Genomic DNA, 12,836 nt, shown 5'->3' with positions numbered 1-12,836 from the left:
GGGGGGTTATGGTTGATGGATCAAAGATTGCGTTGCCAAAGTGACCCAGAGCAGTGGGACTCTCAGGTCTCTCATCTTCCTTTGTACATGTGTGTGTGTTTATGCAGTGTGTCTGTTCTATGTGTGTAAGAGAGAATATTTGATCTTTGTGTTTGAGTGCTACACGTACTTCTCTCTCTTCTCCTCAGTGCCTGATGACCTCAGTCCAGAGGAAAAACAGGAGCTGGAGAGCATCCGCCGTAGAAAACAAGAGCTCCTGCAGGACATACAAGTAAGAGCAACACTCATGCTGACTCCCTTACACTAGAAATGTCCCGAGCTGATGACAGGGCTGTATTAGGGCTTGGGATGGGGTTCGATAGCATTTTGTTGAATCTGAATCAAGTTCAAAATCTTAAGAATCCCTTATAGAGCCTTTTCAAGTAGTTCGTTTGGTGCTGATGAAGAGATCTTTTTGTAAAAGAAAAACAAAACAAAACAAAAAAAAATAGTTAATTGTGATTTAGGGAAAAAATGACCAGACAAGTATGGCACTGACACTAATTGAAACTATGATACTTAACAATCAAACCTGAACCAAGGACATGATACTGTATTTCACCACATATTTTGTCACTGCTGTGTGACGTTCAATAAGCCTGTCCTGACTAATTTTTCCTTTTGCTGCATTTGCTCCTCGCAGACGTACTTTACCAAATTTAGAAGGTTATGCCTTTAATTTTGTCAGATACATATTTACTCTACATTTAGCTAAATCTAAGTATTAGATCGGACTCTGTATTGGCAAATACCCAATATTAAAGGAGTTGGATTGGGAAAACTTGATGTGGACATCCCTACCTCACACTGTTTATTTCTTAAAGCAGTTTGTTAAACATGAAGCAGAACTTGAGCTGAATTTATCTGGAGTTCAGCTTCTTGACCTTCATACTATTTCTGTTTTCTGTCTTCTGTGATTACTGCTCGAACAAAATACTTTCTCAACAGGGCAGCAATGAAAGGGAGTTTGTTTTTGTCCCTGCTGTGAACCCTGCGGCTTTCTGGACTGTTGCAAGTCGTTTTTCTTTAACATTACATTTTTTTAAAGGACAGTTTCACAAATTTTACAATGCGGGACAAAATCCACTGTCCCCGTTCTGTGTAAAATATAATAAAAGTTTATCTGAAGTGAATATGAAGCTCAAGCTTTCTGAGTTAGACAGATCAAAAGGGAACCTTCCAAAGTTAGTATAAAATTTCCACTTTGTGTTTCCCTGGACACTTTGTCTCTGTTGCATTGCAGAAGAGTCACAAAAAGAGGGAATTTGGTACAAAAACTCTGGTTTTGGAAGATATCCACTTGATTTGTCAAACATATTAACTTCAGATAAACATTTTTATACAGAAAGCAGATTGTGGATTTTATCACACGTGACCTGTAATTGACATTAAGAATGGATATTTTAATGGTCAGTATGTACAGGAGGAAAAACAGTTAGGCACCTGACTACTGTTTCGAGACAGACTTGAAAAAACGTGAACTTATCCTTTAAACCATTTTAATTATTTCAGACTGGGGATTTGCATTTAAAACAAAATCACACAGTGTATTGTTTGCTTTTCCATTTTTTTCCTCACATCAAATTGTTCGGGTAGTTCTTTCTTCTCTCTTTGTCCTTGACTAGATTTGTTCCTCCATGTCTAGACCAGTGAGCCTAGGGAGGTGTGCTTGTGTACATATACGTGTGTGTGTGTGTGTGTGTGTGTGTGTGTGTGTGTGTGTGTGTGTTTGTTTGGAGGGGAGGGGGGTTATAGGGATATGACCACCAGAGCGTTACTATAAGCATTCAAGACAGATGATCCTCTTTGTGTTAGGATGCATGTGTATGAGGGGGGTGCACCTCTCTCTCTCTCACACACACACACACACACACACACACACACACACACATAATGCCTCCTGAAAGTATTTACACACTTTTTTTTCACATTTTGTTATGTTGCAGTCTTGACAAAGTGAAAACAGAATTTTGGAGATGTTTACCGTGGTAACAGAGGTGACCGAGAACTCCAGGGATCCTGTGTGGAGATGGGAGAAGCTTCAGGAAGGACAACCAGTCTTAGACGTCATGTCTGGTATCCTCCCGACATGACGTTTAGAATTGAGGACAAAAACAGTTCAGTCTTGGTTTCATCAGACCAGAGAATCTTGTTTCTCACAGTCTGAGAGTCCATTAGGTGCCTTTTTACAAACTCCAAGCAGCTTTCATGTGTCTTTCACTGAGGAGAGGTTTCGTCTGGCCACTCTGCCATAAAACCCAGGCCCTTGGAGTGCTGTGCTGCAGTGACGGTTATTTATAGTTATAGTACGTTCATTTAAACAACACATGTAGAACATAAGAATACTGGGCTTTTATTTAACGTTTTTAACATTTATTTGTCAGGGTTTTTTGTTTATGATGATAAGAACAGCTTTAGCCCCCATCCTGCAAAATAAATTTACTCAAACAAAGAGCTGATGCAAACAATCCTGCTAATTTATTTAAGGTTGTGGGGTGAACTGATGCAGGGGGTTAACCTGCCCCTCCAGGCAGAGAGAGCTAGAGGACACGCACAAAACCCAGACGCTCACCATGCCCCACTCAGTAACAAAATTTTAGGGATCCCTATCAGAGGTGAATGAATGTCTGCTGATATATTGTTATCAGATTTTCTAAACCCTCAAATATCAAAATTGGCACTAGCCTTAAAATCCTGTATCACTCAGGCTCTAAAGAAGATGACACTAAGACTCAATAAGGGATTCTAAAGAATTCAGATTCAGTAACTGGATTCAGAACAGGATTCGGATTCAATAAATGCTTCCAAACACCATCCCTAGTCCTCAGTCAAAACACACACTCAGAAAAACACAAAGACACACAAAAAGAAAAGGCACACCCTCAGGCTCTTGGTAGATTGATGGAGTTTATTACTGAGGTAAACTCTCGCTCTGCGTTTCTGTCCTCTTTGCCCCACCCCAGTCTTGCCCTGGGGGCAGATGGGTAATGAGCCATGAAATATCCCCGTAATGGAGACAGAGGATGCTGTTCGTTTATACAGGGTTGTAGCCATGGAAACGCACATGGAGGAATCCAGACAACTGAAGTTATTTACCTTAGGTTTGGGTGATGTAGCCTGGTTCGTATTCACTGAGGAATTGTAGATGGTTCTAACTTTAATCTAAGACTCTGGCCTTCTCTGCTTCTGCTTCCCTTCTATTATTATCTTAGTTCATTATCTTTTCTGCTGGGCTCAGTGTTTCTCCATCTGTTTCTCTCCTCTTTTCTTTCCTCCTCTAAACCTCTGCCCCTGAGCAGCTTTGCTAAGCCAGTCAAAGTCTTTGATCCTGCATACTCCCGTCTCTCCACCCGTGTGACACTCACACAGACCAGGGAGGGTGTCAGGGGGGAGTGGGCTGATAAATCTAGGTCAGCACAGGGGAGAAGAGAGGAGGAGCAGGGAGAGGGAAGCGAGGAAAGGTTGGTCGGCTCTGACCCCAGAACAGGTGCTACAACTCCCAGAGAGGATTTTGTGCAGAGAGCGGCTGTTCCACATAACTCCTGCCGAGAGGAAGAATGAGTTGCACTGAGAGAGAGAGAGAGGGAATCACATCTACTTCTTTTAGGGGTTTCTTACTGGGTCATGTCTCCACTTAGAAGTGCTTGTCTGGGAGTGTTGGTCAGTGAGATATAGCTGGAACAGACAACCATGTGTAATGCATTCTGCTGATGCTGAGATCAAAGCACCCCTAGGGGTTCATCAAGAGTCAGACATCACACAAATATCACATGTATGTATGTCTCTGCTTGTTTCGTTTCAGTTCCCTGCTCACAGGCGAAACAGAACAATCATCCTTTTTTTTTCTTTCCTCTTTCTGTTTCTTCCCTCTCCTTCTTTCCCTTCTCTCTTTGTCTGCTCTCAGAGACTGAAGGATGAGATAGCAGAGGTGACCAATGAGATTGAAAATCTGGGCCTTACTGAAGAGAGGTAAAGTATCTTTCAACCAACATTTTCTGTGCATGTGTGTAGGCGGCTATAGTCCACTCAGCCTTTGTTTTAGTCCAAATGCATTCATGGAGAAAGCTGCAAAAATGACCAGAAAAATCAGCCTGACACTCAGAACACAATTTACTGATTTAGGACCACAACTTAACATTGTTAAGAAAATTTTATCTAATAATCATTTAGTGTGAAATCCGGAACAACACCCTCACATTTTCCCAGAACCCAAGGTTCAGAGGTCTTATTTTGTCAACAGTTGAAAACCCAAGGATATTCAGGAAATACGCAAGGTCCATTTACTTAGCTGTTAGCTGAGCTTTCAAATGTATTGAAAGCTTCACCGTTTTCACTTGAAGGAAGCTTGGTGAAATGTGTCTTCTAGGTTAACCTTGAGTGCCCACACTATTCAGTTTACAATTATATATTATATATGACTGATATATAACAGAAAAATAGTAAATTGTCACATCTGAGAGGCTAGAAACAGTGATGGTTTGGTATTTTTGCTCAATTAATAACGTCAACTTATCAAAATGGGTATCCATTCATTTTCTGTCTATCAATTAATCGATGAATCAACTAATCCTTTCATCACCAGTGGGTATTTTGATAATATAAGTGCATTTGCAAAGCAGTTCATCTGGGTTCTTTTTTATTATTAATTATTTTATTATTAATATATAAATTATTATAAATTTGTTTTTAGGAAAAGCATGCAGAGGAATAAACAGATGGCCATGGGCCGAAAGAAGTTCAACATGGACCCCAAGAAGGTGAGAATTAATCAACATCACATCCTCATAGGGCTACAACTCATTAATTTCAGACCTGAGAAAATGATGAACAATTTTTCCAGTCCAAGGCAATGTCTCTGAATGACCTGCTTTATCTGAACAGTCCAACACATTCAGTTTACAATAATAATAAAACAGATAAAAGAAGAAAATACTCACAAACAAGGAGCTGTAACCAGAGAATTGTGTATTTTTTGCTTAAAACTGACTCAACTAATTGAGTGCCTTTACATGCACACTAGTATTCAGGTAATAACCAGTATTCTGGTTATGTTTGGCACATGTAAACATCTAATCCTGGTTTCAGAAACTTGGATATGCTTCTCTGAGTACTCCGATAGAAACTGTGATGTTGTGGCATGTAAACATCTCATTCAGGTTTTTCAACATTCTTTGTTGGTGCAGAGCAGAGTGATGGAATATTTTGGGAGGACAGAATTGTCCCTATCAATATTTGGTGAACTCTTTTGCACTATCTTTGATGTGAACTCATATTAGATAATTCCAATGTGCCCTCTATGTGTCACGTCTCCAAGGCAACCGATTTAGGCATGCGAGCATTTGATAAACTCAAAGGGCGGAGCTATCTGAAGGCTCACGTCATGTGAGGATATGACAGTGGTACCTAACGTCACCAGAAAAATGTCAACTGATGTTATTTAACCATGTTAGCTAGTGTTATCTAGCAAGCTAACCCTGGCTTCTGTCTTCTGTAGGCTAGCAGTCAGGTTGCTAGCAGGAGTAAACATAAAATGGTGGATATATCAAATTATGAGTTTAATTGCTGTCGAATAATCCCATGAAAATGTCACCATGAATACTATGACATTTTTATACCTTACTACACTATGACGTTTTAAGCCTTGTGCTCAACAGTTGCGACCATGTAATTTGATTGGAGGAAAGGCATCCCATGAGTGCTGATACAGAGTATAGCAGTACTGGGACTTTTAACTACGTGTATCACTCTGCTTCACAGGTGTAATAATCGTTAATTAGCGTTATAGTAACAGTCGTTATCTATCTTACAAACTTTGCAAAGATAAATATATTTCCAGAAATACCCTTTGAATTAAATGATGTATGGTCGTCAAAAGAGGATGAAGGGAAGACGCTTGGGTACCTCAGCGCACACCTGAGGTAACGTGTAAACAAAGTAGCAAGCTAATGTGCACTGTGCAGGTCAGGAAAATGTTTGCGTTGCTAGCAACGGTCTAGTACCAGTTTAGTTGTGGAAGTATTTGTGTTGGTGTAGCCAAATAAATTATGAAATAGACAAACAAATCATAATTTGTTGTTTTTTTTAACTAATGTGGCGCTCATAGAACTGTTGTATGAAGGCAATATCACGCACGGCTGTGATTTGGTCACTAAGCTATGACTTTTTCTGCCCTGCTAGACCATGTCTTTTTTTAAGCCTTACGTTTTTATGCTTTACCATACTATGATGTTCTTATGCCTTACTAAACCAGGATTTATTTATGGGGCGGCTTTGTAGTGCTTTGGTTAGAACTGTCACCTCACAGTGAGAAGGGGGCGCCTCTCTGAGTGGTGTTTGCGTTTTCTTCCTGTGCCTGTCTGGGTTCTCTCCGAGTACTCCGGCTTCCTCCCACAGTATAAAGACATGGTAATTAGGTTAATTGGTGCCTTACTATACATGAGTATTTATGCCTTATCATACTATGATTCTTTATGCCTTACTGTACTGACATTTTTATACTTTAGTATACTATGACTCATGACATATATATATATGACATATATGTCACCTTCACCCTTGATGTGATCACTTGAGTTTGAAGTTGAGCTCGGATCTTCATATTCAGTGTATTTGTATTGTCCTGTGTATGACGCTCTGTCTGATTTGCTTGTTCTGATTCCCTCCCTCAGGGAATACGTTTTTTGGTGGACAGCTCGCTGCTAAAAAACACCAGCGACGACATCGCCCAGTTTCTTTACAAGGGGGAGGGGCTTAATAAGACAGCCATTGGAGACTACCTGGGGGAGCGGTAAGTGCTGCTAATTATATTCCTTCAAACTAATAGGCCTTTTTCACTGCAGGCATTTTGCCTTGTCATAGCTGGAAAAGCACTCAGTAATATTCAAGTCATGACAGTGAGGCAGCATCAACAATACTAGGATCCTAAAACCGAAGCAGCTAAAGGTTGTTCAATCATTATTAGTTTTATTATTTATAATTGTGCTTTAATTACTGTACATGTCAAAATGTCTTTGTGAAAAATGTCTATTTCTCATCAAAAGTAATGATAAAAACCCAATCTTAAAAAAGGATCATCCTGGTATTTTCTGCATGGACTTTTTCCAGAATACTAAATATCAGGCTTTATCAGTCCACTATAGTATACTGTATATATGAGCTTATGGTGCATTAGCAGTTCCAGATCATCCCTTAATCAGTTTTTATCTGATTCGTCACAGTTCATCCATCTCTCTCAGCTGCCAACTCAGTGAACTAAACAGAGCTGCAGTTCTTGATCCTGTTTTTGTTCTGTTTACTCCCCCCTCGTGTGCGTGTGCATGTGGGTGTGTGTTTTTTGTGTGGGGGGTTTTATTCTTGTGTTGTGCAGGGATGACTTCAACATCGAGGTTCTGCACGCCTTCCTGGAGTTACATGAGTTCACGGACCTGAACCTGGTTCAGGCTCTCAGGCAATTCCTGTGGAGCTTCAGGTTGCCTGGCGAGGCTCAGAAGATCGACCGCATGATGGAGGCGTTCGCACAGCGATACTGTCACTGTAACCCCGGAGTGTTTCAGAGCACAGGTACAGGAGTGTGTGTTTCTTAGAGAGAGAATAGCCAAAACACGTCTACAGTCACAGTTTTAAAGTAGGACTCAGCGATAATTCTTCCTCCCAAAATATCCTTTTCACAGCGTGCATTCTAGCCACATACGTATGTCCTGCTCTGAAATGTACAGACTCACAAAACACATCAGACAATTTTAACTCCTGTTGAAATCATCACTTTAATTCATATTAATTGCACATTTCTGTCTTGGCATCCACCACTTGGTGTCACTGAAGTCAGAGGAAATAAAAAAATAATACTACTAAACTTTATTAATGCAGCATTTTACAAAACAAAGTTACAAAGTGCTTTACATGGTTGAACCAAGATTTAAACATTTCAGGACTGAAACGAGGCAGATAAAATCAAAAAATTTTAAATAATACAAAAGTAAATTGGAATAAAACTCAACAATAATTTAAAAACAAGGAAACAGATAAGACATGTTGGAAATAAAAGTGTGCTAAGATAAATAAAAACATTGACTCTCTAAGCCTCAGACATCAACTAAGAAACCCTAAGCTTTTCATTTCAAAAATAAATATACAAAGGTCAAGAAATAATGAATAAAAGATTCATGTTCCAGTTGAAATTTTGAACTGTTTATTTTAATAGTCAGGTCTCAAATATTTATTTATTTTTTTAAATTTCTTTACAGATACCTGTTACGTGTTGTCATTCGCTGTGATCATGTTGAACACCAGTCTACACAACCCTAACGTGAAGGACAAACCCTCCGTTCAGAGATTCACAGCGATGAACAGAGGAATCAATGACGGAGGAGACCTCCCAGAGGATCTGCTCAGGGTGAGAGAAGTCAATTTTCCTAAAACAACTCTTTCTGACATTGGAAGTTTTAATTTCATTTTATTTTGCAGTGATGAATTTGTTTTAAGGTACAGGCAAGTCTCATTATGTCATCAGTGGGTTTTAGGCAGAATCAGGCGAATTAAACGTGTAACTTGGGTACAAGTTACTTTTCACAGATAAACACATTCACACTCACAATTTAGAGTTTCTGGAGGACATTTAAACTCCCACACAGAAAGAGCCCAGCACACCGGGTCAAGGTTAAAGGACAGACTCTTTTTTTTTTTCAAATCCACTCACATACTTGCATATACTTTGCAAATTAAAGAGATCCTTTCTTAATGTGATTCCAGTGCAAGGGATGGGGGACAAAATCGAGTCTTAGTTTGGTGTAAAAATATGTTCATCTGAAGTTAATGTGAGGCCGCAGTAATCCGAGTTAGAGAAAACAGATTACAGATTGTAATCTGTGGAAGTTGGTGTTTTTCTCTTACGTGTTACCAATCTGAAGCATCATGCCATTCATATCTGTGAACTAGTGATATATTGCAAAAATAATTTTTGTATCTTAGGTAAAACCCAGTAAGCCATGTAACATTTCCACATCATCTTTATCTCTCCTCCTCTGTAGAACCTGTATGACAGCATCAAGAACGAACCCTTCAAGATCCCAGAGGATGATGGGAACGACCTCACACACACTTTCTTCAACCCCGACAGAGAGGGGTGGCTTCTGAAACTCGGTACGTGCGTCTGTTTGTATGAAATAGTGGATTTCATTTTGATTTCATTCATTCAGTTGGACAGCCCTCTAGTGGACTGGATGTGTAACAGCTTCTTTAACACGAGGAAGATGAGTCACATTGACATTCAGAACAAAGTTGACTGTAATTTTAGACACTTCAGTTTTTGTAATGCTCATATGTTGACGTTGTTTTTGTTTGTTTGTGTTTCATGGGTTTTGACTCCAGGAGGTATGTACCCTTAAACTCCCCAGCTTTAATGCACCGCTTTGCCTCTGAGCTGCCCCCTCCCCACCTTTTTACCCCCAGTGTCTGCGCACATTCACCTCCACATCACAAGTTTAGTCAGAATAAACATAGATCATTCATTTTTCTATCTGATTTCACACTGTGCTTGATGTGAAATAGCCAATAAAGTTGTTTCACATCTGCTTCTAACTGCTGGACTCCTTGAACTGGCCACTGACCCAAGTTTTAACCTCAGCTGCTGCGATCAGCAGGGTTTATTTAACCTGCTGATTTGTGTCATCAGTGTGCTTCAGAGTGTCGCTGTTGTTGTATGAAGTCCGGTTTTCTGCTCCGGCTCTAACAGCTAAAGTTGTCTGTGTTTACCGAAGCAATTAGCTCACCAGTAATTTCTCATCAGGTGGACGAGTTAAGACCTGGAAGAGACGCTGGTTCATTCTCACAGATAACTGCCTCTACTACTTTGAATACACCACTGTAAGTAACTCCTATTTTGACTGTATGGCAAGAGTAAGAACAGAAATATCTTCTCAACCGAAGGCTGAAGAAAGTTATACTTAGATCTCTCACATTGTAATTTATTTTCTCTCTGCTGTGTTTACAAGGATAAAGAACCCAGAGGAATTATTCCACTGGAAAATCTGAGCATCAGAGAAGTTGATGACTCCAAGAAACCGGTAAAACCTTTTATTCGCTCTTCTCTTTCTGCCACATTTTTGTCTCGGAGTTGACCATTTCTGCTGTTTTTCTCTCCACTAGAGGACACTAGCTTAGTGTCATGTGTGGAAAGAGACATCGCAATGACACGTTTCAATATATTAATCCCGAAGAGAGAAGTTGTCAAACTATGTAATTATGTTTTAAAAATATATTAATACTGAGTTAGGTATACCTAGCTAAATCAAATGCAGTCTAAGCCAATAGTCCTGCAGTAAAGCCTCCTTTTTTAAGGTTATAATCAGTTTTTGTTCAAACTGAGACGTGTTGATTCATTTATAATTTTGGAGGCTGCAGTTTGTGGTGCTGTTGAAATGTATTGCATTACAGTGACACAATAGTATTTCTATTAGTTTGTCCATCAAAAAAAAAAAAAAAACACCTGTAAAATGTAGCACAGGTCCACAGCAGCACAAACTACATACCCAAAAATTATAATAAAGTTGTTTTTTTTTAAGTTATTTTTTTGGGCATGCTTTGCCTTTATTTGGATGGCCACAGTGAGCAGAGTCAGGGGGGGAGAGAGAGAGAGGGGATGACATGCAGCAAAGGGCCACAGGTTGGACTCAAACCCCGGCCACTGCGGTTAGGACTCGGCCTCCATGATACGCGCTCTTATCAGGTGAGCCAGCGAGGCGCCCCCAAAAATGATAATAGTTAGTTAGATCAACACGTCTCAAAGTTTCAAAACTGAAGATGCTTTAGTTAGTTTTAGCGATGTGTACCTAATAAACTTGCGGCTGAGTCTTTATCACCTTCATCCCCCATTAAAAGGAGCTATTTGTAAGTTTTGCTATCTTTACATAGCCAACGTTAGCATCAACAGCTGTTTACTCACCAGTCTAGAAGAAGTGTTGTGAGCTCAGCATCAAACTTTAGCCCCAGCCTGTCTTGTCATTTTCCAATAGCGACTCATTGTGGTGTTAGGTGACAAAGAAAACTTACAAATAGCCCCTTTAGGCATTGATGTATCCTATGTATCTTGTACCCATTGTGGTTGGATATCCATTAGCTGCCTCATTAAAAGGCCACCAAGTGTATTTCTTTAAAACATGTCTAGTCTTTGCAGATACGCATAAAAAAATGCTTTTTTTCAGCACCACAAATCAATTCTTTGTTCCCTTTTCATATCCTCTGTCGTCAGGAAGTCTGTTTACTCCCTCCAGCTCGAAACGCACCTAATTTGTGTTTTTGTACTTTTCAAACGTTTCCTGTTGAGATAAGCCTCCTGACTCATCTTGTTTGTGCTGCTCTTTCACCAGAACTGCTTCGAGCTCTTCATCCCCAACCACAAAGATCAGGTGATCAAGGCCTGTAAGACAGAGGCAGACGGTCGCGTCGTAGAGGGAAACCACACTTTTTACAGAATCTCTGCCCCGACCACAGAGGAGAAGGACGAATGGATCAACAGCATCAAGTGAGTCACGTCTAAACTCCCTCTCTCTCTCCTGACTGGAAGCCTTGTATCTAACCCTCCATCTTCCACCTGCAGAGCTGCCATCAGCAAAGACCCGTTCTACGAGATGCTGGCTGCTCGGAAGAAGAAGGTGTCGTCTCTGAAGGGGCTGTAGAGCTGCTGAGGATTCAACATTGAAACGACAAGTACAGTTTTGACTCACCAAAGCAGCAGGCTGGACGTGGACCTGATATTCCTGCTGCTGCAGACACTTGGACCTGCACAGAGGATTCAGCTTTTAAAGAGGCTCTTATTTTGACAACCCTCTCTTTACAGGTTTGACCTTCTGTTGAAAGTTTCATTTTCCATCTACAGATGAAATAATTCAATCATAGACCTTTTTTTTTTTTTTTTTTTTTTTTTTTTTTTTTTAAATCACTTCATACAGACTGTTTGATACACTGAGCCTCAGCTTCTCACACATTTCACTGGAGTGAAAACATGAAGAAGAGAGCGAGAAATGTTTTCATTCAGATTGGAAATGTAATCAGTGTGTAACACTGAAACCTAAATAAGGGTGAGGAAAAAACTATTGTGATGGAAATGCTGGACAGTTACAGTAAGAATCATATACTGGACATTATTGTGATTCAGATACTTTTCTAAAATTGTATATTTTAGTTAGTTTACAACCAATCTCTGTTTTGATCAGCTGAGCTGTTTCCCAGATATGGATTAAACCTGGTCCTGGACTGAATTGTAATGAAGATATCTACTGGAAAAACTTCTTAGTTTGGTCTGGTCTTAGTCCTTGTCTGGGTCACTGGCCTCTGGACTTCAGTGTTTAGTTTGTTGCCATATAAAAGCTTTTTTTTTCTAAGCCTGTTTTCTTACTGCTGTTGCTCTTTTGTCGAAGCACTGTTAATGGACATGAAGGCAATGCATAAATAGCTAAATATTTATTTATCCAGATTTCTTGTAATTTATTGTTTTCAGTTTTTGTCTCATTAAAACTTTGCAAACCAATATTCAACTCTGATTTGTTTTTCTTTCTTACAGCTTTCAAACCAGGGCTGGAAAATACTGTACGTCTGTTGATCGATCTTTACTGTGAATACTTTGCATTTAATTTAGAGAAAAACAAATAAATATTAGATTTAACAAAACAGAGTATCAACTGAAAACGTTAGTTTTGTGAGAAATTTGTTTCCATATCAGTCAATCCTGATCAGACTCTTTTTAAGGATGGATTCAGGTTTGAAGCAGTTTGACCAAAGAGCTACTAGAATAGGTCTGGTTA

At 39.6% G+C, this 12,836-nt stretch overlaps 1 protein-coding gene across 6 annotated transcripts in view; it reads left to right on the top strand.

Moving 5' to 3' along the window:
* The window catches only part of cyth1b (cytohesin 1b), a 23,599-nt gene extending 11,037 nt beyond the window's left edge, over positions 1 to 12,562 (top strand). For 4 of the 6 annotated variants that reach the window (XM_087169903.1, XM_087169904.1, XM_087169906.1 and 1 more), the window contains exons 2-12: positions 189 to 271; positions 3,944 to 4,008; positions 4,730 to 4,796; positions 6,708 to 6,826; positions 7,406 to 7,599; positions 8,283 to 8,431; positions 9,066 to 9,408; positions 9,824 to 9,900; positions 10,029 to 10,100; positions 11,403 to 11,557; positions 11,633 to 12,562. In XM_087169903.1, the coding sequence (XP_087026029.1) occupies positions 189 to 271; positions 3,944 to 4,008; positions 4,730 to 4,796; positions 6,708 to 6,826; positions 7,406 to 7,599; positions 8,283 to 8,431; positions 9,066 to 9,408; positions 9,824 to 9,900; positions 10,029 to 10,100; positions 11,403 to 11,557; positions 11,633 to 11,711 (1,403 nt within the window). In that variant the 3' untranslated portion in view covers positions 11,712 to 12,562. The remainder of the gene's footprint in view (positions 1 to 188; positions 272 to 3,943; positions 4,009 to 4,729; positions 4,797 to 6,707; positions 6,827 to 7,405; positions 7,600 to 8,282; positions 8,432 to 9,065; positions 9,409 to 9,823; positions 9,901 to 10,028; positions 10,101 to 11,402; positions 11,558 to 11,632) is intronic. The other 2 variants (XM_023431286.2, XM_023431288.2) reach the window with 1 other exon arrangement.
* The last annotated feature ends 274 nt before the right edge of the window (positions 12,563 to 12,836 follow it).

This window comes from Seriola lalandi, unplaced genomic scaffold (genome assembly GCF_002814215.2).
Source record: "Seriola lalandi dorsalis isolate HSWRI2012SDOR001 ecotype SW California unplaced genomic scaffold, Sedor1 jcf7180002054920, whole genome shotgun sequence".
NCBI lineage: Eukaryota > Metazoa > Chordata > Actinopteri > Carangiformes > Carangidae > Seriola > Seriola lalandi.
This window is presented reverse-complemented; position numbering and strand designations above follow the sequence as displayed.